Source organism: Melospiza georgiana, chromosome 1 (assembly GCF_028018845.1).
Source record: "Melospiza georgiana isolate bMelGeo1 chromosome 1, bMelGeo1.pri, whole genome shotgun sequence".
In the NCBI taxonomy this organism is placed as follows: domain Eukaryota; kingdom Metazoa; phylum Chordata; class Aves; order Passeriformes; family Passerellidae; genus Melospiza; species Melospiza georgiana.
In genome coordinates, this window is record NC_080430.1 from 4,081,708 (window position 1) to 4,103,558 (window position 21,851).

A 21,851-nucleotide genomic window follows, 5' to 3' on the forward strand; every position below is an offset into this window, starting at 1 on the left:
GGAGAAAACAAGATATTGTCACCACTAGTCAGAATTTTAGAAATTAGAATTACAGCGCTGTTTGTGTGACAGAATCACAGAATGGGTGAGGTTGGAAGGGACCTCTGGAGGTCCCTTTGTCCCCCCCACCTCTGATACCTGAAGCAAATTTCCCAGGTCCACACCTGGGTGGTTTCTGAATCTCTCTAAGAAGACAGACTTCACCAAGTACCTGGGCAACACATTCCAGTACTCAGGTAAGATTTGCTATTTGCTATTCCTATCATAAATACTTGTAATATATCCACACGATCTATACACTACATTGTGCATGAAAAAAAGAAATTAAAAAAAAAAAACCCTCTAGGTGTACACATTTATAATGGTGCTGTGTGGCCCCTAATTATATGTTGTGACATCAAAGAGAAAAGTCAGTGAAACTGCATGGCCCATAATTAAGGAGTAATGTGTCCCCAACCTAAGTTCACTACCATAACTCCTGGAATTACTGCATCAGTGATTGGTTGATGGCCTAAACAATAAAGGTTGTAACTGTGATCATTTTTTATCCTGCAGATAAAATGGAATTTCAAGCATTATTTTACACACGAATAAATGTTTAATCTAGGTTTGAGGAAAATCAATGTACTAAGTTGTGGGGGAGCTGTGCCAATAAAACCCCCTGATTAATTCTATGGGTCATAAAAAAGCTATTTTCCTTCAGTATAAAATATGCTGATCTCAATTGTTTTGACTCCATCCTTATTTTGATATTGCTACTGAGGTAGAGAGAATACTTGAATAATGATCAATTAAAACTTAGTTATTCTATACACATCCTCATTCCCATTTGATTTGGCAAATCCATGCATACAAATATCCATGTTTCCTGACAACTGGCACAATTATTTTGTTTTAAAATGAAAATATTTTGTTTCTGACAAAGCAGGAGTTGAATTGATGTGGTCAGGGTACAGCTAGCTGGAAATTTCCCCTTAACATTGATGCATATGTTCCATTAAAAATGTATTTATTAAGTAAAAAGCCAGGACGTTTCCTGCCTTCATCCCAAACTTTAGATAATTATTTTTCATAGGTTTTCTTTGAATGCCAAAATCAAAATGTAACATATAATTTCAAGGTTTACAGCCCTTAAAGTATTTAAAATAATTTTTAAAAAATCACAGTCAGGGAATCACAATTCCAAAACTCTAGATAGTTATTTTCTCACAGGATTTCTTTGGATGCCAAAATCAGAATGTAATATATAATTTCGAGGTTTATAGCCCTAAAAGTATTTAAAATAACTGAAAGAAAGGCAAAACTGTGGAATTACAATTCCCAAATGCTAGGTAATTATTTTCTCACAGGATTTCTTTGGATGCCAAAATCAGAATGCAACATATAATAATTTCGAGGTTTACAGCCCTAAAAGTATTTAAAGTAATTTGAAGAAAGTAGAAGTCGTGGAATCACAATTGCCAAACTTCAGGTAATTATCTTCTCATAAGATTTCTTTGAATGTAACATGTATTTTCAAGGTTTACAGCCCTAAAAGTATTTAAAATAATTATGAAAAATGTCATAGTCACGGAATCACAATTCCCATTTTGAAAAACGCATTTTATCCCTTTTATAAAAACGTATTTCACCCCTTTCAAAAACACTTATTTTAAAGACAATTCACAAGTCAGCGTCAGACATAACAAAGTGCCACTGACGTCTCTTGCCCGTGTGAAATCAAAGGAAAGGCTGGGGAAAGTGTGCCCGTGACACGGAAAACTCCCTCGCGCACCACTGCAAGGCATGGATGGGATGATAAAAATCTCTGGATTTTGGCCATTTTTCAGTTTTAGCAACGGCCCCATCTCGCCAGCGCCGCGGGCAGAGCGTCCAACATGCGTCAGTCGGGGACGAGGGGACATACGGCACACACAATGGCAGGAAGCTCTAATTCCATCTGAAGGCACAAACAACCTGGGGGTCTGGAGGTGGATCTCGGCTCCTGCAGAAGGAGGAACAACATCTGCCTTTGCAATCAGCCCCGCTGCTGAGGAAGCCGACGTCAGGCGCGCGGCCGCGGGATTTACACCTCGCTCAACGCGCGCAGGGCTCCTCTCCCCACCTGCCAAAGGCTGCCCAGCCTCTCTGCAGGTGTGCTTGGGGTGCTTCGGGTGCAAGTGCACCTCGTGCTTTGTAGAAATATCAGATGGTCACGATTCTGTGGGTGGTTTTGGCCAGGGCGTGGAGATGTTCACGGGGGACAGGCAAATCTGAAGAGTTTGTTTGTTCTGCTGTCCTGGCTGTCAGATGTCAATGCAGACATAATCTATAAATCATTATCATCAATATGACTCCCCCAGCATGGAAATTTCAATTTATAATTTTTAAATCACTTTAGAACAGAAAGAAAACCCATTAATTTGAAGCCAGGAGCCTTTTAATAATCCCAATGATCATCAGACAACTATTTAAGGCTTGACTCCCTGAATCCCTTTTTAATTTACAGTCCAACACAACACGTGCTGCTGCAACAGAATCACAGATCAGTAAAAAGACACTAAAAATCAACAGTGTTAATGTTAAATATTCCTTTCTTGTGCTGTATTATCACTATTTTCCAGTGTTGTGCTAGTTCATATCCCAGCTGGAGAGTGGGATAGGAGAATGCTGGCTGCTAGAGCAGAACAGTGGGGTTTGCCTCTCCTGGTAATACTATAAAATCTGTTAAAAAATTAATTATCCAGGCAGAAAGCAAGATAATGATTTTTAAAATCTCCCGAATAAAGATTTTAAATCAAGTATGTGATCCATGGGTAGTTTTCAGCAGAAGTCATTCCCTGTGCTGATACGAATCCAAAAGTTGACAATGAGACTTTGCTAAATTTCAGGTCACTTGTAAGATCTCCCAGTTTTACTTGTAAGGTGTGTGATGTGCTTTATGCCTGCCTGAAACCAGGGAAGACAGAGTTTGGATTCTAAAATATGTACAGAATGTGGATGTGTTTTAATATGCTCACAGAATTTAAATAACACAGCAAAATTCAGATCCACATGGTTTATTCACTCCGAGCTGTTTTTTAAAAAATATTTGTATTAAAGCCTTTTTTTTCCCAAAAGAAAAGAGTAATTGTGAGCTGTTATCCTGAGGTTTAACTGTCCTTTCAGTCCTCATGCACGCAAACATTTTTTTTCTCACATTATTAGCACACAAAATGAACATCATTATGTGGTGAAAACCAAAAGATGTGTAAGGTGGCTTCAGAGTAAAAACTTAATTTATAGCAACTGGAGAAATCTCCTCATGACAGAAATCACCAAAATACAGCTGGTGTGAATTATACCTATATATTCATGGTTTTTAATGCTGCTGGGTTTAAGGCAGGGATGCCTGAAAGTCTTTCCAGAATATATCTTTATATATTATAAATTAATTTCCTCTCCATGCTCCTGTTGGTGAATCTGTGTTTATCTTCAGCCTGGTTGTAATTGTTGGTTTCAAGTTATAAATAATGTGTTTACAAAGGGTGTTAAGTACTGAAGGTGGGCAGATGTTCTGAGCCAAACCTTTAAATTCTCTGAATTGTCACAGCCACACTGACACCATTTGCTGACTTCCAGGCAGTTATTAGAAATCTGCCTAGAAATCAATCCATTCTGGGATATAAAAACAGCAAAAAACTAAAGAATCTAAAAGCTAAAGACATATGGACAAAACCCACCATTTGATAGAAGAAACTGTAATGTCTTTAAAAACCTTAGCACTGATGGTGCATTGATAAAATACACTTCAGTGATCTGCATGGACTCAACAAAGTTTTAAAAGTACATAAATACAAATCCAAAATATAAATTTTTTGAGCATTGGAATCTCCAGTACAACGTAACCTGCAATCAGATTAACTTTTCCTTAGCAAGAACTAAGTGAAATAAATTTTTTCACAAGCTTCACATACATTTACTCTCAATTTACTTCCAAGAAAGTTCTTGACAAGTCTTCAATGGAGAATAATTAAATATTGAATACAAAAGTCCCATACAAACTGTAACAGGAATAATCCCAGGCTATCACAATGTGAGTCAGTTCATGCCATAGGTATGACTTGGCTTGATAACAGAAAAAAATAAAATAATAGAAAAGAAAAATATAAATATATAATATAAAATATTATATATAAATAATATAAATATTATAAAAATAATATAAAAATTTAAAATAATATAAATAATATAAATATAAAATAAATATAAATATAAAATAAATAAAAATTAAATTAAAAATAATAAAATAAATAAAATATAAAATACCAAAATAATATAAAAGAAAAAAGAGTACATTTCAGTAAGTGCTGGCTGGTTTACAGTCCTGAACTCTGACGCAAAGCTGCCACAGAAAATTGGTGACCTCACTTTGTTCATGGCAACAGACAGTCACATTAACAACCACACAATTACAAGTCTACTCCCAAAATAGATTTGGGGCTGGCCGGGAGAAAAAACTCATCTTCAAGCATAAGGATTTCAAATAATTACAGTGGGGATATGGAAAATGACAGGATGGGTGACTGCCTCATTGTGTAAATGTTCCAGAATATTTCTTTTTCTTTTAATACTGGCACATGGCAAAGGTTTCAAATGAATGTTCAAAGAAGAAGGAAAGAGCCTCTCTAAAAAAATGTAAAATATTGTTTGGGATTCAGACCAGGGGAAGTGGCTTCATTCTTTATTTATCACTTTTGCCACATACCTGCTAATTTCACAAAGTTCTTAAAATGATCTGAGGTACCCAGGCAGGTTAATTCATCAGCTCTGCTGCTCCACAGTGCTGACAAATTATGGGAAGTATTTAATTTCACAGGGATAGACCTGACGGGAAAATTACTAATCTATTGCCATGTTCAACCCACTACTTAATTTTTTTAAAGAAATTATCTTTCTGACTAAATGCAATGTCCTCCTGAGTGCAACAGAACAAGCAAAGATGTTAAATCTGTATTTATCTCACCACATTGATCCTTCAGCAAACAGGTGAATAATCTGAATGTGTGAAAGTAACCCGCTGAAATTTGGCCAAAATCTGACAATTTATTTGTTACTGCTGCATTTTGTAGCAGAACCACACTTATTCTTCCACACCTCTGCAGTCTTTTAATCAATATCCTTTATTTTTCCTAAAATCAAAAGAATTAATTTCTGAAATGCTTTGATTTGCTAGAGGACAGGAAAAAGGGAAAAAACAAGATTGGAAAGATGAAAAAGCTGATTAATCACTGCAGGGCAGGGTTCATGTAACTGATTTTTATATCTAAAGATGAACATATAAACAGACAATCCCTCTGAATTCTTTAAATTAGTGTACATGGAGAGAAAATTATACATCCTGAAGGAAATTTAGGTGACCTTGCCAAGGTAATTTGCAGAGTAGAGGAAGAAACTTCATGAAAATTCCTTTTCTCCATCTGATGAACACACATAAAAGCCACAACCCGGCCATGGCCATCAAATTTCTAAATACCAAGGACTGGAGGGATAAATCACAAATATTCTGGCACTGAAGACAGACTAAGCTTATTTTTTTCATTTTTATAGATTAAAACCTGAGAAGTCAGAAATAAGGTTGATCCAGGAATAAAAACACCCTGTAGCCATTCTTTGAAGAGGACTCCTCAACTGGACAAACCAATTGAAAGTTTAATTTCTTTTAACCAATTAAAAGCTGAATTTCTTTAAGTTCACTTACTACAGGTTTTAGCTCAACTAATGCTTAGAATCTGAACATTTAGATATTGCAGAGTCAGAGGAATTTCTGATGGTCAGAAGGAAAGAGGGTTAAAACCAGGAGCAGTTTTCCTGTGGGAAGAGGCTGCAGAGACCAGGACACAACTGGTGGACTCCAAGATAAGGAGATGATTAAGGAACATTTCCTCACTACTTTTCAAAACATGAATTCCACATAACTTCTTAAATTTCACTATAGGACGTGAAATAATACAATCCAGATACATTGTTCTTTTTAAGGTAAAAAGAGACTTTTTAATTTCTGACTCCGACATTTAAAGATTTCCAGAAGTGACAGTGGATTGGAGGGTGACAGTGCCACCTCTTCAATGACACGGGACAAACCAACAGCCAATCAAATTTTTCTTCTTCCATAAGAGAATGCAAAACAATAATTATTTACAGAAAGTGTGTGAGAAAGTTGGTTACAAGAACATAAACATCAGAAAGTTTAGAAAATCTTAAAAAATTAGAACAACACTTAAACGTGGGGAGCTCATTGCCACAGGGGTTGTGGGGGCCAACGGGATTGAAGGGATCAGAGAAATTGATGGAGGACTGGTTTCATCGAGGGCTGATAAACTCAGTGACCTGGGCACCACTGGCAGCTTGGGAAATCCTGGGATTACTGCTGGAAACACGGAGAATATTCCAGCAGAATGATCCTTCGCTGCATTTCTTGGTGAATTTCCCATCTTTTCCCTATCAAACACAGGCTGACAGGCTTGCAGAACCTCCCCTTGTTCCTGCAGGGGCAGTCCTATAGAAACAAGGAGCAGCTAAACCCACAAATCTCAGGTGTCACAGACATATTTTATGAGAAATACTTTTGCTAGGACTTTTCTCCTGAGAAGCTGAGAAACTTCTGGTTCTCCATGTTTTGCTGCTTTGGAATGTGATCTGGAGAACTGTTTACCCAGCATGTGAAACTGTTTTTACTTGATGACCAATGACAGCCACCTATGTTGAGGCTGTGAGCAGTCACAGGATTTTCCTTTCCTTTCCTTTCCTTTCCTTTCCTTTCCTTTCCTTTCCTTTCCTTTCCTTTCCTTTCCTTTCCTTTCCTTTCCTTTCCTTTCCTTTCCTTTCCTTTCCTTTCCTTTCCTTTCCTTTCCTTTCCTTTCCTTTCCTTTCCTTTCCTTTCCTTTCCTTTCCTTTCCTTTCCTTTCCTTTCCTGCCTTCTGATGAAATCCTTTCTTCTATCCTTTTAGTATAATTTTAATATATCATTTTCTCATAATATAATATATATCATCAAATAATAAATCATCCTTCTGAAACATGGAGTCAAGATTCTCATCTCTTCCCTCCTCCTGGGACCCCTGTGAACACCCACACACTCAGGTTGTCCCCAGAAGAATATTCCACGTTTACATCAGCCCTGCTGTGGATTACAGCCACACCCACACTGGGATAAAGCAGAATTGTGGAGAGGGAGAAGAGAAGATGATGCTCTCTGCATCTGGCAGGTACAACCCAGCCATTCCAGTTACTCTTTTTCACAGAAATTCACATTTCTTGGTTGTTTTCTCAGCTTTCCATACTTTTCTCAGAGGTAGCTCAGGAGCCTGCAGTCTGCTCACACTCTGATGAGGTTTACTGATGCATTTTCTCTCTGTACTATCTCTGATCTTTAAATTAAATCCTTTTCTCTGCCTTTCTTGTTTATTTACAACCATCACCATCCCAGTTTTAAGGAAACCCTTACGTCCCACCTCAAAATTTGCTTTTTTTAAGGCCAGAAAACATAAAAATTTTCGTTCTTTTAGAATTCTTTTCTGACAAAACAGATTCCTGCTTCCCCTGCTCTGCGCTTTTCCTACACTTCCCCCAGATTCAACGTGCGAGCCCGGCCTGCCATGGTGTTTCTCCAAGGACGCATCAGTGCCTTGCACAATCCATTAACATTTCCTCACCTCCTAAAGCCATTCTGACACACCCTCAGAGCAGATCCCAGGCTATTTTTCAATGCTGGCTCAGAGTCCCTGCGTGCTCTGCTGCTCCTCACGCTGCCATTTACAGCTGGTGGACCCCTAGCACAGGAGTGAGCAGGCTCTGCTTGCAAGACCTTGCACTTTCTGTAGTGAAAATAAATTCCTTTTTTATTGCCCTCATCAGGAGGCCGGGCCAACTCCTTTTTTACAGCACAATTTGTTCTCTCTATTGACAGAGCCTTTCAGCTTTTCAGTCATCAGGTCACTCCATCAGCACACCACTCCCTTTTTCCATCTCAGCGTCCCACATGTTATTTAAAAAAAAAAAGAAATCATAAAATTAGGGGGGAATATAGCTCCTCCAGAACTTTGCACTAATATTTACACTAAAATTTGCACTTATATTTACACTAAAAGTGATTTAATTTGATTTTGGAATCAAATCAAATCACATTTGGCCCCTTACCTTCCTGAAACACCCTTGGAACCCCAAGAATTAGAGCTCCTGGGTTCTGTGAAATTGGATTTTTTTTTTTAAATACACAGGAAGGAATCAGTCTAAAATTTTTAAGAATTTTCTTCCTATCACCCCTGTGTATAAGAATCAAACCTTTTGATGCAATTTTACTTCTGGCAGCCTTTCTAAATCCAGTAATGCCTCCCTCCTGAATCTGCCATAAGGAATATTTTTAATTTATAAAGATCAAGCCTGAGCCTTTTAATGGCTGGAGTTTTTTAACTAAAAGATTCTTTTTAAGATAGGTATGTAATAATTCTATTAATCATGATACCTTTCAATGTCTGCAGAGATTAATTAATATGGCCATTAAAAGAGTGGTTTTGGTGGAAAGGAAAAGGGGGAGATGTTGGGGTACACAAAGCAGAGAGTGCTTTGGACCTTATTAGCATGAGAGATTTGGTAACAGGATGCTTTGGCAAGAGCAAACAGAACTTTGAGGATTAAATCAAGATTGCAAGAAATCAAATCTGATGGATTTACCTGAAAAAAGAAAATTACATCGGACTTTTGTAAGCAAGAGATGTTTAAAATGTGTAAGTTTGCTTATGTGGATCATTAACCCAATCATTGCAGTTAAACATCACTACCCTTCCTAGAAAGGTATATAAGCATTTGTAGTCCACAATAAAATCAGATTCTTTGACCATCACAGTCCCCATGTCCCTCCTCATCACTGATATTATCATAGGGAATAAAACAGTTTTAATCCCAGACTGATCATTAACAAATTCCATCAGCCACCTTGCCCATGCTAACAACACTTTCTGAGTCCTTTCTTCATCACTTTAGAATCCTTAAAAGATGTGCTATTTTCACATTAGTAAATGATTTTTCATTTGACATATCAAATAAAAATCTCTTACTAAGTCCCAATTAAATAATTTTATTTTTTTTTTTTTAGTTTAACCACCAATTCTTCATTTGCTCCTACAACTGCAAGTCAAGTTACTCAATATTTAAATAAGGCAGGACAAAGGGAAGCTTTAGGATCAGATCCATTCATAAAGTCTGGCAAAGCAAGAGAAAAGCTTGAAAGTGCTGAATAAATTTAGCAATGAGGTGTAGGTACAAAGATCCTTGGTTTATTTTTTCCTTCCCATTGTGGAGCCATCATCACTTTTCCAGGTTAAATTCCACCTGCCACAGATTTGATGCAGTTATTATCCATGAACTCCAACCAGCCATGCTGGCTTTGCACCGTGTTGCTCTCCTTACTGAAAGGCAGAATATTCATTTAGACTTGGAGCATTCTCTACATTATTCCTGATATCAGCCACCTCCACTCCACAGAGAAACCTCACATCTTTTCCTGATATCTTGCTATCAATGTGATAAGGAAATCACTTGTTGTTTCGTTTCCTCACGTGCGACCTCATCTGAACCAATTTTTTTCTCCAATTTCCAACACCAGGACTCTCAGACCACTGATGACAAAGATTGTTGCTCACCACACTTTTTTCATTCCTCTGCACTATTTTAAGAAGTCAGAAAACTCCCCAGAGAATGAGACAATAACCTTCCCTTCCTTCAGTTCCGCTGCTTTTTTGATTTATCCCGATCAGTTCCACGGGGAGCTGGATGTGTCAGGGGAGCAATCTGCTTTTATTCCCACACGTGACCTTCCTGCTGCACATCCCCACCAAATCTGCTGTCCCTCAGCCTCCAGTCCTCCACTTCTGTGAACCCAGCTGAAATTCCTGAATTTCCTCACCAGGGGACAAGAGTCACATGTCTCAATCAATGGGCAAACTCCACAATTTCCCCCTTTTATTATTTTTGGCATTGTTTCCCAGTTCCCCAGTCCTTCACCTATCAAGATAACAAACAGAACCAGCATAAAAACATCTTTGTCTCCTTGATTCTGCCCTTTTTTTCCTTAGTTGAGTCTCATTTACTCATTTTTCTTTACCACTAGCCTTTGTTTCTTGTCCTCCAATGCAGCAAACACCTCAAACCCAATCCAACATTTCCTCTTCTTTGCCTTGGTGGTCACATTTCCACTTGGGTCACATTTTTTATTTACAAAATTAAACAGCTTCCTTATATTCACATTTTATTTGGCAAATCCTACACATTTCTCTAGAGTGAGACCCTACTCTCCTTTCCTCTATTTTGTCTTCCAAACCCCCTTTTGTTCCTGGGACCCTCTCTCCCAAGGATTAGAAAGTGACATTTCACACATCAATCCACCCCTCTTTTGAAAGCACAAAGCTTCAAATCTTGGTCTCACATCCTCCCACAAATATTGCTAAGGCTGTCACTGATTATCTCTGTATTCTTGCTTTTTTTTTTGAAGGAAAAAAATTAAATTCTTTCAAGCAAACTCCCTTCTTTATTACCCTTTAGCAGCTGCATTCATTATCCTGCATTTATTAATTGATCGATGTTGCAAGCAGCTCTTGCCCAGTGAACATTTTGGCTACAAGGGCCTCTTCCCAATCCCCACAATGCCAGGGAAGATACTGAAAATTAGGAATTGCACACAACCCATCGAGCAGGAGGCACAGAAGTTCACTTCACCCCAACAAAAATGGGCTCAATTCTTCCCCACCAAGGCCTGGATCCCACAAAATCTCTTCTAATTGTTCCTGGTAAATCCAACCTGCTTTCCTCATGTTGCAAAATCACAAATGGCTCTTGGAGAGCTCTGAGATTCTCAAATATATATATATATATATATTTTTTTTTTTCAGTTGTGTTCAGCTCCTTGTTTTTTAGCACTGTAACATAATTGACAGCTGTTTCCCCCTCAAACCCAGCAGCTCCCCTGTGTTTCCCAAACACCAAAAGCTGTAAAAAGCCACGATGACATCTATTTATATCACATAACTGCAAGCCCAGAGTGCAAAGTGCTCCCAGACACAACCTCCCCCTGCTGCTGCCCTCCCAGGCACTCTCAAGTTTACCTTTAAAAAGGTTTTCCCAGAAAACCGGCTCACAGGAAAATCTACTTCCACCAAGAGCTCAGAGTGCCCCAAGTGATGGGAACCTCCATGAGCAGCCAGAATTGGAATTTTCTCCCTGGCCCAGCCAAAAGGATATTTCACAAAAAAAAAAAAACTTTCTTCAGCATCAGGGGAGAAGGTGAATTTCAGGGGAACTCCAAATTAGAGATTGGCTCTGGCACAGGAAAAGGTGTCAGCAAAGGAGAGTGGATTGAGGGTGGGGGACCCTTTGTTCCACCCACAGCTCATGAGCCAGCAGAGCATCACTTTCCTTTTCAAATTCTGCACGACTGAGAGAGATTTAATGTCCAGTAATGTGTCAGAATTGGGGTTATTTTACAGTAAATGATACAGAAAGGATATAGGAAAAAAATTATTAACGCAGTAATGATCATTTCCTGCTACTAAAAATAATAAATAGGCTAGAAATAGAATAAAAAAACTAATAGAATAAAACTTCTCTTGATGAGTAAAGGCAGAGAGAACTGTTAAAATTACAAAAAAAGAAAAAAGTAAAAATAGTTTGCCAACGGACCAGAAGAGGAAGATTCTTGTAGGATTGCTTGCAACTAGATAAATGATTTCAGAAGATGATAGACAGATATATTTCACCATGGTAAAGGACATAATAATGGGCAGCATTTAACATGATTTGGTGCTTCTGCATGTTTTAATTTCAAAGATGGATTAGAATGGCAAATTAAGGAGATTTAACTTCTCCAGTTAGGTAAAATAGTACCACAGGAATGAAGAGTAAGTGCACAGAATAACATAATTTTAATAATTTGATTCCCTCAAGTGAAAAACTGTTCATTCACAGATTTCAGAGAAAGAGGTGAATTGGTAATAACCAAGGACAGAATTATTGGGTGTGAGAAATCCTAAACTGGTAAGGAGCCATAATGTGATTTATTTGATTTAATACCAACTGGCTTTTGAAATAAATAAATTAAATAAAGAAATGCATCTCCAAACAACCAAAATTCCACAACACCAAAATGGGAACAGCACAGATAACTTTGAAACAGGTCTGAACACCCTTCTCTGGAGCAATAAGAACTACAGAAATGCAGTTAACAACCAAAATTCCACAATAGCAAAATGGGAACAGCACAGATAACTTTGACACAGGTCTGAACCCTTCTCTGGAGCAGTAAGGGCTACAGAAATGCAGTTAATAGAGCTGTGGGATCACAGCAAGGAAGAAGATGTTGACATGTTTTTTCCAAGGTTTATGAGCAGCCAACCTTAATGAAGTCCACAGCCTCCTCCTGACTTGCAAAATCAGTCTCCTTTTTTATTTTTCCCACAGCTAAAGCCATTGTTTTAGTGATTCTCACAGCAACACCTCAGAGCAAGCAGGGAAAAGACACCCCCAGTGGCCAATCCTGACTGGAGAGTGACACATGACTGCTACCAGCAACTGATAAAATATCCCCAGGTCACAAAAGTGATGCAAACAGAGGAATTTTGATTTGTGAGCAGCACAATGAGCCTGTGTTTCAGATCAGGCTCTCTGCATTGTCTCCATTGCCTGAAAATGGCAATACCTTGGTTTCCCACCTGAGGAATTTTCTTGTTCCACATGTTCTTTGCTCTCCTGGGTTCTGGCAATGATGATTATAGGTAGTAAGTTATTGTGGAAGAGGTTTTACGTCACAGACATCATTTAAGAAAAATCTTTTTTTTAAGATTTTTCCTCTTGAGAAGCTGAGAAGCTTCAAGAACAAAATGTAAACATTGCTTTGCTGCTGTGGGATGCAACACGTAGATTTTTGATTGGCCCAGGTTGGTTGTTTCTAATTAATGGCCAATCACAGTGAGTCCTGGCCACAAACCCTTGTTATCATTCTTTCCTATTCTATTCTTAGCTAGCCTTCTGACAAAATCCTTTCTTCTATTCTTTTAGCATACTTTTAATATAATATATATAATGAAATAATAAATCAAACCTTCTGAAACATGGAGTCAGATCCTCGTCTCTTCCCTCATCCAAGAACCCCTGTGAACACTGTCACAGTTTTAGAGTGACTTCAGTGAGCCAGAAACAAGCTGGATAAGAGGATCCATGCAAACCTCTGAAAGAATTTTCTACCAAGGTTGCTGACACAGAAACCAAGAAAGAAAGAAGGATAAATAAGGGAAACCTGCAACTGCCTGTTCCAATGAGCACTTTGTCTTTCATGACCAAAGAATAAAGTATAAACTTATGAGTTTGGTAAGAATGCATAAAAAGCATGCATGCTAGAATAAAACCAGTTTGAAGCCTTCTGAAAATGGAGGGTGTTGCTTTGTATTGTCTTAACAATAAAAACAAGTTATTGCAGTGATTAGGAAATGTGGTGGTGTTCACAGGGGTTCTTGGATGAGGGAAGAGATGAGGATCTGACCCCATGCTTCAAAAAGCTTAATTTATTATTTTGTGATCTATATTACATTAAAACTATTCTAAAAGAATAGAAGAAAAAGTTTCATCAAAAAGCTGGCTAAGAATAAAATAAGAAAAAATTATAACAAAGGTTTGTGGCTCGGGCTCTCTGTCCAAGCCAGCTGACTGTGATTGGCCATTAATTAGAAACAACCACATGAGACCAATCCCAGATGCACCTGTTGCATTCCACAGCAGCAGATAATCAATGTTTGCATTTTGTGCCTGAGGCCTCTCAGCTTCTCAGGAGGAAAAATCCTAAAGAAAAGATTTTTCATGAAAGTTGTCTGCAACAAGGAAAAATCACAGAACAGGGTTGGCGAGGAGCTGGAATTTAGGGAAAGCTGAGGATCCAGTGGGTGCATCCAAAGGAGCCACATCCCACTGCAGGAATGGCTTTGCACGAGGGAGCACAGCAAGGAAGGGACCAGGGGTTGGGGAGGATGAGGCAGCAGCCAGCAGGAAAAGCTGGGTGGAAATTCAGTCATGTTGGAACCTGGATGCTGAGAATTTTAAACTTTCTGTGCTTAAAGGCACAGACCCACAAGAGAACACTGCATTGACCCGAGGCTGTGGACAAGGCTTCAATATTTGATTAACAGCACTAGGATTACAGGTGTGTAGTTGGTTAGAAGCATGTGATATCACAGGGTGGAAAACTTAAGAGTTTAGGGTTTTAGAATATAGAAATAAATACGAAGCAAGATAGAAGTTTTAAGGCAGAGGCAAATTGTGCTTCTTTTCCTTCTTCTTCTTTCTTCTTCATAGGTTTCAGCAATGTTTTGTAATTGGACAGAAAAGTCCACTTTGCAGGCTTTGAGGGATCAGTTATTGAGTGAAAAAAGAAAATATTCTGTCATTTCTTAATTAGATAGTTAAGTCTTAAAAGACCTTATAACAAGAGATAGCCATTTTGTGCTCAAAAACCCACACAGTCAGACTGTGGAGATCATCTGAGTTGTCACTAAAACCACCCCTGAATATTCATATTTACACAGAAAGTAAACAAATCATAGAATCCTGGAACGGTTTGGGCTGGGAGGGACCTTAAAGCCCATCCAGTGCCAGCCCTGCCATGGCAGGGACACCTCCCACTGTCCCAGGGTGTTCCAGCCTGGCCTTGGACACTTCCAGGGATGGGGAATCCACAAATTTCCTGCACTCAGTGGTGAAGCTCAGTGGGGGCTTGCAGCCCAAATTTTGAGCTCATTTTCTCTCTGCCATGCAAGGAAAATATCCCGTAGCTCTCATCAACGTGAAGATGCCAGCACACATCTTGCACACTCAGAAAGATTAATCCCTTGAGCTGCTATAATATGGCTTTTTTTGAACATTTTTTTTGCTGGTTTAAAAAAAAAAAATTAAAATATAAAAAAAACAGGTAACAATTGTTAGGAACCAGAATTCCTTCCTGTACCAGAAGCAACAACGCGTTCTCAGCAACTTCCTCAGGAATTCTCACTCCTCTCTGGCCATTTGTTATCAGCTCAGGCAGTGATGACCATTAGTGCCTGGAGCATGAAAAACTCATTACCCAAAATCTACAAAGCAGCACAAACTCCTGCATTTCCTGGCATGCGTCCCCCCTGAAATAAAAATGCTTCAGATTTGCCAGGGATCTTAGAAGAACTGCCCAGCAGACCTGGCTGAGAGCTGGAATTTCCATTTGCAGGGCAAGATCTGTAACAATGCAAAAATTATGGAGCTGGACACCAAAAAAACAGCAAAAGCAGCAGGAAACAACACAAAAATGGGGGGACATGGGGATAACATCAAGGCCAGGGGGTTTAGGGATGCTGGAGCTTGCACCTTCCATTAATTGCTCTCAATTTACTTCAATCTCTTGGCCTCCTGATCTCCCAGCACTGAAAGTTGTTTATGGTGTGGAAAAAAATTAGAATTATGCTTGTTTTAACATCAAAGCCTGAGTGCTACCCTGAGAGCACCCAGGATTTTGGATTTTGAGGAATAATATATTAATCCTTGCCATGAGTGCCTGAATTTTTATTATTTCCAAGTTATTCCTCTTTGTTGGTGAAGAAAAAAGATTTTTTAAAATCTGTTTAAATTAAAAGGAAACTTTGTTTTTGTTGTTTTTGTCTTCCACTTTATTCCAGTACTAATGTGACTTTACTGGCCTGGGGAGACAGGACTACGTGCAAGATAAAATATGGAAGATCATATATTTTTATGAAGCCATTAATGTGCTTTTATTCTGTTCTGAACTCTCAAACCATGATTTATCTCTTGTCTATCACAGAAAACTGAACTGATATGTTCAGATAATTAAATTTCTTGTGGTAGTGCCAGAATTTCTCTCCTTTTTTTTTAATAGCAGCCTATTTAAAGCCCACCACTAGGTGAGTACAGTTGTAAGAGTGTTTTTGTCATGTATAATGCTCTGCATTATTAACATTTAATCTCCCATTTTTCACTGACCTGCCACTAAAAAGCAGATTTCATTTCATGACTTAATATTTGCAGTGAAAAATTTCTTTATGAGTTGGTTATTTAGATTTTATCACTTTATAGGGGAGATAACCAAGCACTTCAGGAGATTATTGATGTCATTCTAAGACAGATATTGAAAATAAATCAAATTAATCATGGGTTTTTTTCTCTTTTTTAAATTTAAAGGCCTAAATGCAAATATTTACATAGAAAGTAAATAAATCATTGAATCCTGGAATGGTTTGGGCTGGGAGGGACCTTAAAGCCCATTCAGTGCCAGCCCTGCCATGGCAGGGACACCTTCCACTGTCCCAGGATGCTCCAGCCTGGCCTTGGACACTTCCAGGGATGGGGAATCCACAACCTCTCTGGGTAATAAAGACCATTAAGATATATATAATTACACTCAAATCAGGAAAAATCTAACTGCTGTCAACTCCTCAACTAAAATTAAATAATCTTTTTTTTCTTTTCAGTGCAATGTGCACACAAAAATCCAGACAACTGAAACTTCCATGGAGTTTTCTGCAGTAAAAATCTGCTGATTTTTCTGTAAAAAAAAGACAAAAACAAACAAACAAAAAAAAAAATCCCAAAAACTGGGGCAGAACAATCCCAGGGAGATGTATTACTGGCTGAAAATTCCATTATCTAAAGCAACTCTTGTTTGTCTTCAGCTCTTCATCCAGAACTATGCCAGTTATGTAAATAATTGCTTACCATGCTGGTAACACTCTCTGAATGGTACATATTTCTTGAGGATATCAGCACTGAGTTATTTGTCTTGTATTTTTTAATATCCTGAGAGGAGCAAGGTGACACAGGCAGCTAAATCGATTGCTGAAGATTACATCAACAAAATTCAGTTTTCATTTTAAAAAAATTGTGCAAAGGTCTAAACTGCAAAGGTCTAGAAACACTTTCCATTGTATTTAAAACCAGAAAAATTCTCATTTATTGTAAAAAAAAAAAAAAAAGTACCAATGCAGTGTCTTACACAGTACAAGCTAGAGGAGAAACAGCACTTTAAAATGAAGTCTTGTGAAAAAATCATGGCAATTCCTCAAAACAGAACTGCACTTCATGAACTGCTCTGACATTCTGGATCAGATCTGTAAAAATATTTAGACGGTTTAAAATGCAAACAGGCACCAAAAGGAATTGTCATGTTCACTTTAGACACAGCTCCCCCAAATAAAAACACAGATGATTGATTGGCCTTGTCATAATCCATCTGGTAGGAACTGGGAGGTGATGAGGGAGAATATATCCTTGCTCAAATGATTAAAGAATATTTATCACTTTACAGCAAGCAAAGCAGTGCCGGCAGCAGCAATTATGAACCTACAGATCATTACTTGCACAAGTGACTTTACTCATCTGAACCTCTCTGTTGTAACCAGCTCACAAAAGTGAGAATAAATGGCATGTGCCCTGAAATTATCAAATAATTTGTGTTAGAGTACAAAAGTGGAGTCGAGCCAAGGGCTGTAGTGTTACTATAAGCAAAAGAAAGGAAGAAATTACAATAAAACCAAAAAAACTCAATCTGCAAACCCTTGCTGGGATCCCAGCAGGTGAGCAACTGATTGTGGATCTCAAATTTGGATTAAGTTGCTGTTTTTTTGTCGAGACAATGGAGAGCGGTCAGAAATAAAAACTTCCATAAATCAGCCTCCTCTGAGAAATAAAACTTCCATAAACCAGCCTCGTGCTGCTTTCAAGTGCAGCTGGCAATTGTTTATGGCAAACTGGCAGGGAGCAGCTTCCCCCTGCTCCTGGGGCTTTGCACAGCAGTGAAAATTTCACTTTATATTCTGACCCACTGACACTCACAGCACCACAGAAACACCTTCAGTCTGCGTAAAAGCTCAGTTAAATGCCACTGTATATAAAAATTAAATGCCACTGTGCCTGGGCAAGCCTCAGGGAGTTTTTAAAGAGGTTATGGTGACTTCCCATGAGTTAGAGTCACAATATTCATGACAGCAATAACCAGATTTGTCATGCATTCCTTACAGCTACCTAAAAATGAGCTGCCTCCCCCATTTTATTCTGGATTTTCCTTTTCATTATCACTGACAGAGAGACTGGAAAGTCATGACAGGTTATTCCCCCCCTACCTAAGATACCTCAAGTATGTAAAATAAATAACCTTTTAAACGAGTCTTGCTTGAACTGTCAAGATAGAGAGAACAAAAAACAACCTCAGACATGACACCTAATGTTCAGATGGAGCAGATGTGGTGGAGTGACCACTACAATAGATATATATAGAGATATATATAATTATATATTATATCTATCTTTCTATCTATCTACCTATCTATGTGTATATATATGCATATATATCTCTAACATATATATTATATATATATTATATATATAATTATAATTATATTATATATATAATTATATATAATATATATTATAATACATTATATTATAATATATTATAATATTATATACACAATATATATTATATTATATTATATTATATTATATTATATTATATTATATTATATTATATTATTATATATTATTATATATTATTATATATTATTATATATTTAATTATACATTATGCATACAATTATACATATTAACATGTTATATTACAATAAAATTATATATATGATATAATTATAATTACACACACAGAAGTGTGTGTATACAACAAGAAAAGCCAGGATTAGGTGGGTAAATCTGCACAACTCGCCCATATTTATCAGAGCAGACACCAGGACAGATTGAAAAGGCCAGAGATTGAGGCACAACATGGATTTTTCTAATTTTCACAGCTAATTTTGCGGTTTATAAAACAAGGCCAGAGAGGCACTCACAGGTTGATGGATCTTGATAAGATGACAGACACAGTCAGGAGGATGCAGCCATAGGGACCAATTTCAAACTGAAAAAGAAAAGGTGTTATTTTGGTGTTATTCTGTTGTTTGCCTAGAATTTTGGTGCCTTTTTTTTTGTGTATAAATTTTTTCGCCCAATTCTCCAGAAATGCAAATGGAACTGAAGGAATTGCTGCGATTTATGCTAAAGCTGAATTTGTTGCTGTGTTTGTTAAAATGGAAAACATGTCCATAGAGTGGCAGAAACAGTGTTCAGAGTGTGAAACTATTAGACAAAAAGGCTGGCAGCTGAACCATAATTTGATTAATTAGTATATAATTAAACACAATACCTGGTGAATATTCTGCTGTAGAAGTACAATCAGGTCCTCATATCTTGTGGCACTGTGAAGTATTAGCTGGGAAGAAATACAAGAAGGAAAAAAGATGACTTAAAAAGCAGCAACTCAATTTTGTAACCTGAAAGCTGAAATGAAGTAGCCAAAACTTTCAAACGGCCTGGAAAGATCTGAACTAACACAAAGAAATAAAGATCTAATGAAATTTACCTCTTACTGTTGTCATTTGGCATAGAATTACACCTCAAAACCTGATTTATTCTGAATTTTTCAATTTCAAATTTCAACATATATTGAAGTTTCTCCGTTTCAATTGATGATTTTTAAGTTTCTTGAACAGACATTTTGATTCCATTGCAAGCATTGTCTATGCAATGAAAAACAACGCCTAGGACAGAGGAATTCTGCAGGATGGGCAAGAGGCTCAGGGGTTTGTACTTATGTGGTGAGGCATTTACCACACTCAGAGAATATGAATATTCCTATTTAACATGAAATCCATGTTCAATTCCTATTTAACATGAAATCCCCATGCTCAGGGGTTTGTACCTATATGGTGAGGCATTTACCACACTCAGAGAATACATGAGTATTTGTATTTAAGATTAAATCCATGTTAAATTCCTATTTAACATAAAATCCCCATGCTCAGGGGTTTGCATCTCTATGGTGAGGCATTTACCACACTCAGAGAATATGAGTATTTGTATTTAAGATTAAATCCATGTTAAATTCCTATTTAACATAAAATCCCCATGCTCAGGGGTTTGCATCTCTATGGTGAGGCATTTACTACACTCAGAGAATATGAATATTCCTATTTAACATGAAATCCATGTTAAATTCCTATTTAACATGAAATCCCCATGCTCAGGGGTTTGTACCTATGTGGTGAGGCATTTACCACACTCAGACAACATATGAGTATTCCTATTTAACATGAAATCCAGCAGATCCAGGCCCTCACTTCAATATTCTTTGCCTGTTTTTCCATCTCCAGATTTTTTTGAGACACCCATTCCCTCATTTAGGAGGCCAGAAACATTTCCTGCAACCACTAAAGCCTGGCTGAAGGCAGCACTGCTTGCAAAGCCATCAGAGAGCCTCAGATGGAAACAAGGCATAACTGGAAAGTGTTCTGCCATTTGGAGCTTCTGGAGGGGGGGAAAAAAGGCAAAGAATTCTCTGTAAGACAAGAAGAAAATAGAGCCTTGTCATGCTCATGGTCAATTGGAGAGGCCCACGTTGATTTTTACTGCGTGTCATTAAAAACAGGCAGAGTTTTTAGGTTTGGAAGGTAAATATTAAAAAAAAAAAATACGGATTTCAGAGAGCCCAAGTTCCCACAGCCACTGAGACAACTCAGAGCCAGGCAGGCTGTGGGATTTTAGCTCTTATTGGATGTTGGGTCATAACTAATCTGATTTTAAAATGTTAGGAGAGCAACAGAAATCAGATTCATTGAACAGAAATAGGGAAAGCAAGAAAGAGGATGTGGAGCATGGGAATCACACAGAGCCTTACAGTTTCCAGGATTCCATCGGCCTTGTATTTCCCTGTGGGAGTGAACTGCTGTCTTCCTGATGGCCTGAAGGGGATATGCAGACAAAACTCATGTTAAAAGGAAGAAAATGGCAGTCAATAGAAATCAACATGTTGTATGAGCTGAACAATGTGTCAAAGATTCACATTATTATTTTTAATGACTTTTTAAAAAAAGATTTCCTGTAAATAAGTTTATATCACAAACCAAACTTCTATCAGTGAAACAAACACTATATTTGTGCTGTGCTCTCTCAGTCTAACATGAATTACAAGTTTCTCCATACAGAAAGAGGATAAATATAGGTTTAAGATGTTGATATTAAAAATATTTTCAGAGCAATGACATTCAAACAAGCAGAAGAAAATATGTAAAATATCACAGAGGAAGCAGGTTTAAGATGTAAAATATGTGAAATATAATTTGAAATGTCTTTGAATTTGCTGCTTCTATTTCAGGTTTATGAAGGATTTCTGTGTCCCAAAGCCTCTCTGTTATTTTGCAGCTATTTTATGTCACATTCACATTTTCTGAAAAAATCCCTTCACCCAGGATTTTTCTCCTGGGAAGCTGAGAAGCCTCAGAGAAAAGGAAAACAATTCTTATCTCATTTGCTTCTCCTGTGTTGTGCTCATGTGGAATGTGTTTGGAGATTGTTTAACCACAGGTGATTGTTCCATTGGATTCTGCTGGGAGTTGTTTTCACTCTTTGGTCAATCAGGGCCAAGCTGTGTTGGGACTCTGGAGAGGGTCACAAGTTTTCATTATTATCTTTTTAGCCTTCTGTAAGTATCCTTTCTATATTCTTTAGTATAGTTTAGTATAGTATACTTTAATATAATATATTATTATAAAATAATAAATTAGCCTTCTGAGAACATGGAGTCAGATTCATCATCCCTTCCTGCCACAGAGGTCCCTGCAAATACAATAATTTTAGTTGATCTAATAAAGAAAATTAATTATGGCCATAAAACCTGACTCACTTAAAAATGTCCTTTAGGTTCCAGAGCAGCCAAAGCTAGGGATCTAAAAGTTGGATGTTTTGTGTACAAGCAGCCTCATTGCATT

General features: G+C 37.6%; 1 protein-coding gene across 4 annotated transcripts in view; it reads right to left on the reverse strand.

The window, feature by feature from the left end:
- Positions 1–21,851, reverse strand: part of MINDY4 (MINDY lysine 48 deubiquitinase 4) — a 78,759-nt gene that overhangs the window by 23,530 nt on the left and 33,378 nt on the right. For all 4 annotated transcript variants that reach the window (XM_058026588.1, XM_058026596.1, XM_058026576.1 and 1 more), the window contains exons 11-13: positions 20,762–20,825; positions 19,232–19,297; positions 18,879–18,946 (exon numbers count right to left, since the gene is read on the reverse strand). In XM_058026588.1, the coding sequence (XP_057882571.1) occupies positions 18,879–18,946; positions 19,232–19,297; positions 20,762–20,825 (198 nt within the window). The remainder of the gene's footprint in view (positions 1–18,878; positions 18,947–19,231; positions 19,298–20,761; positions 20,826–21,851) is intronic.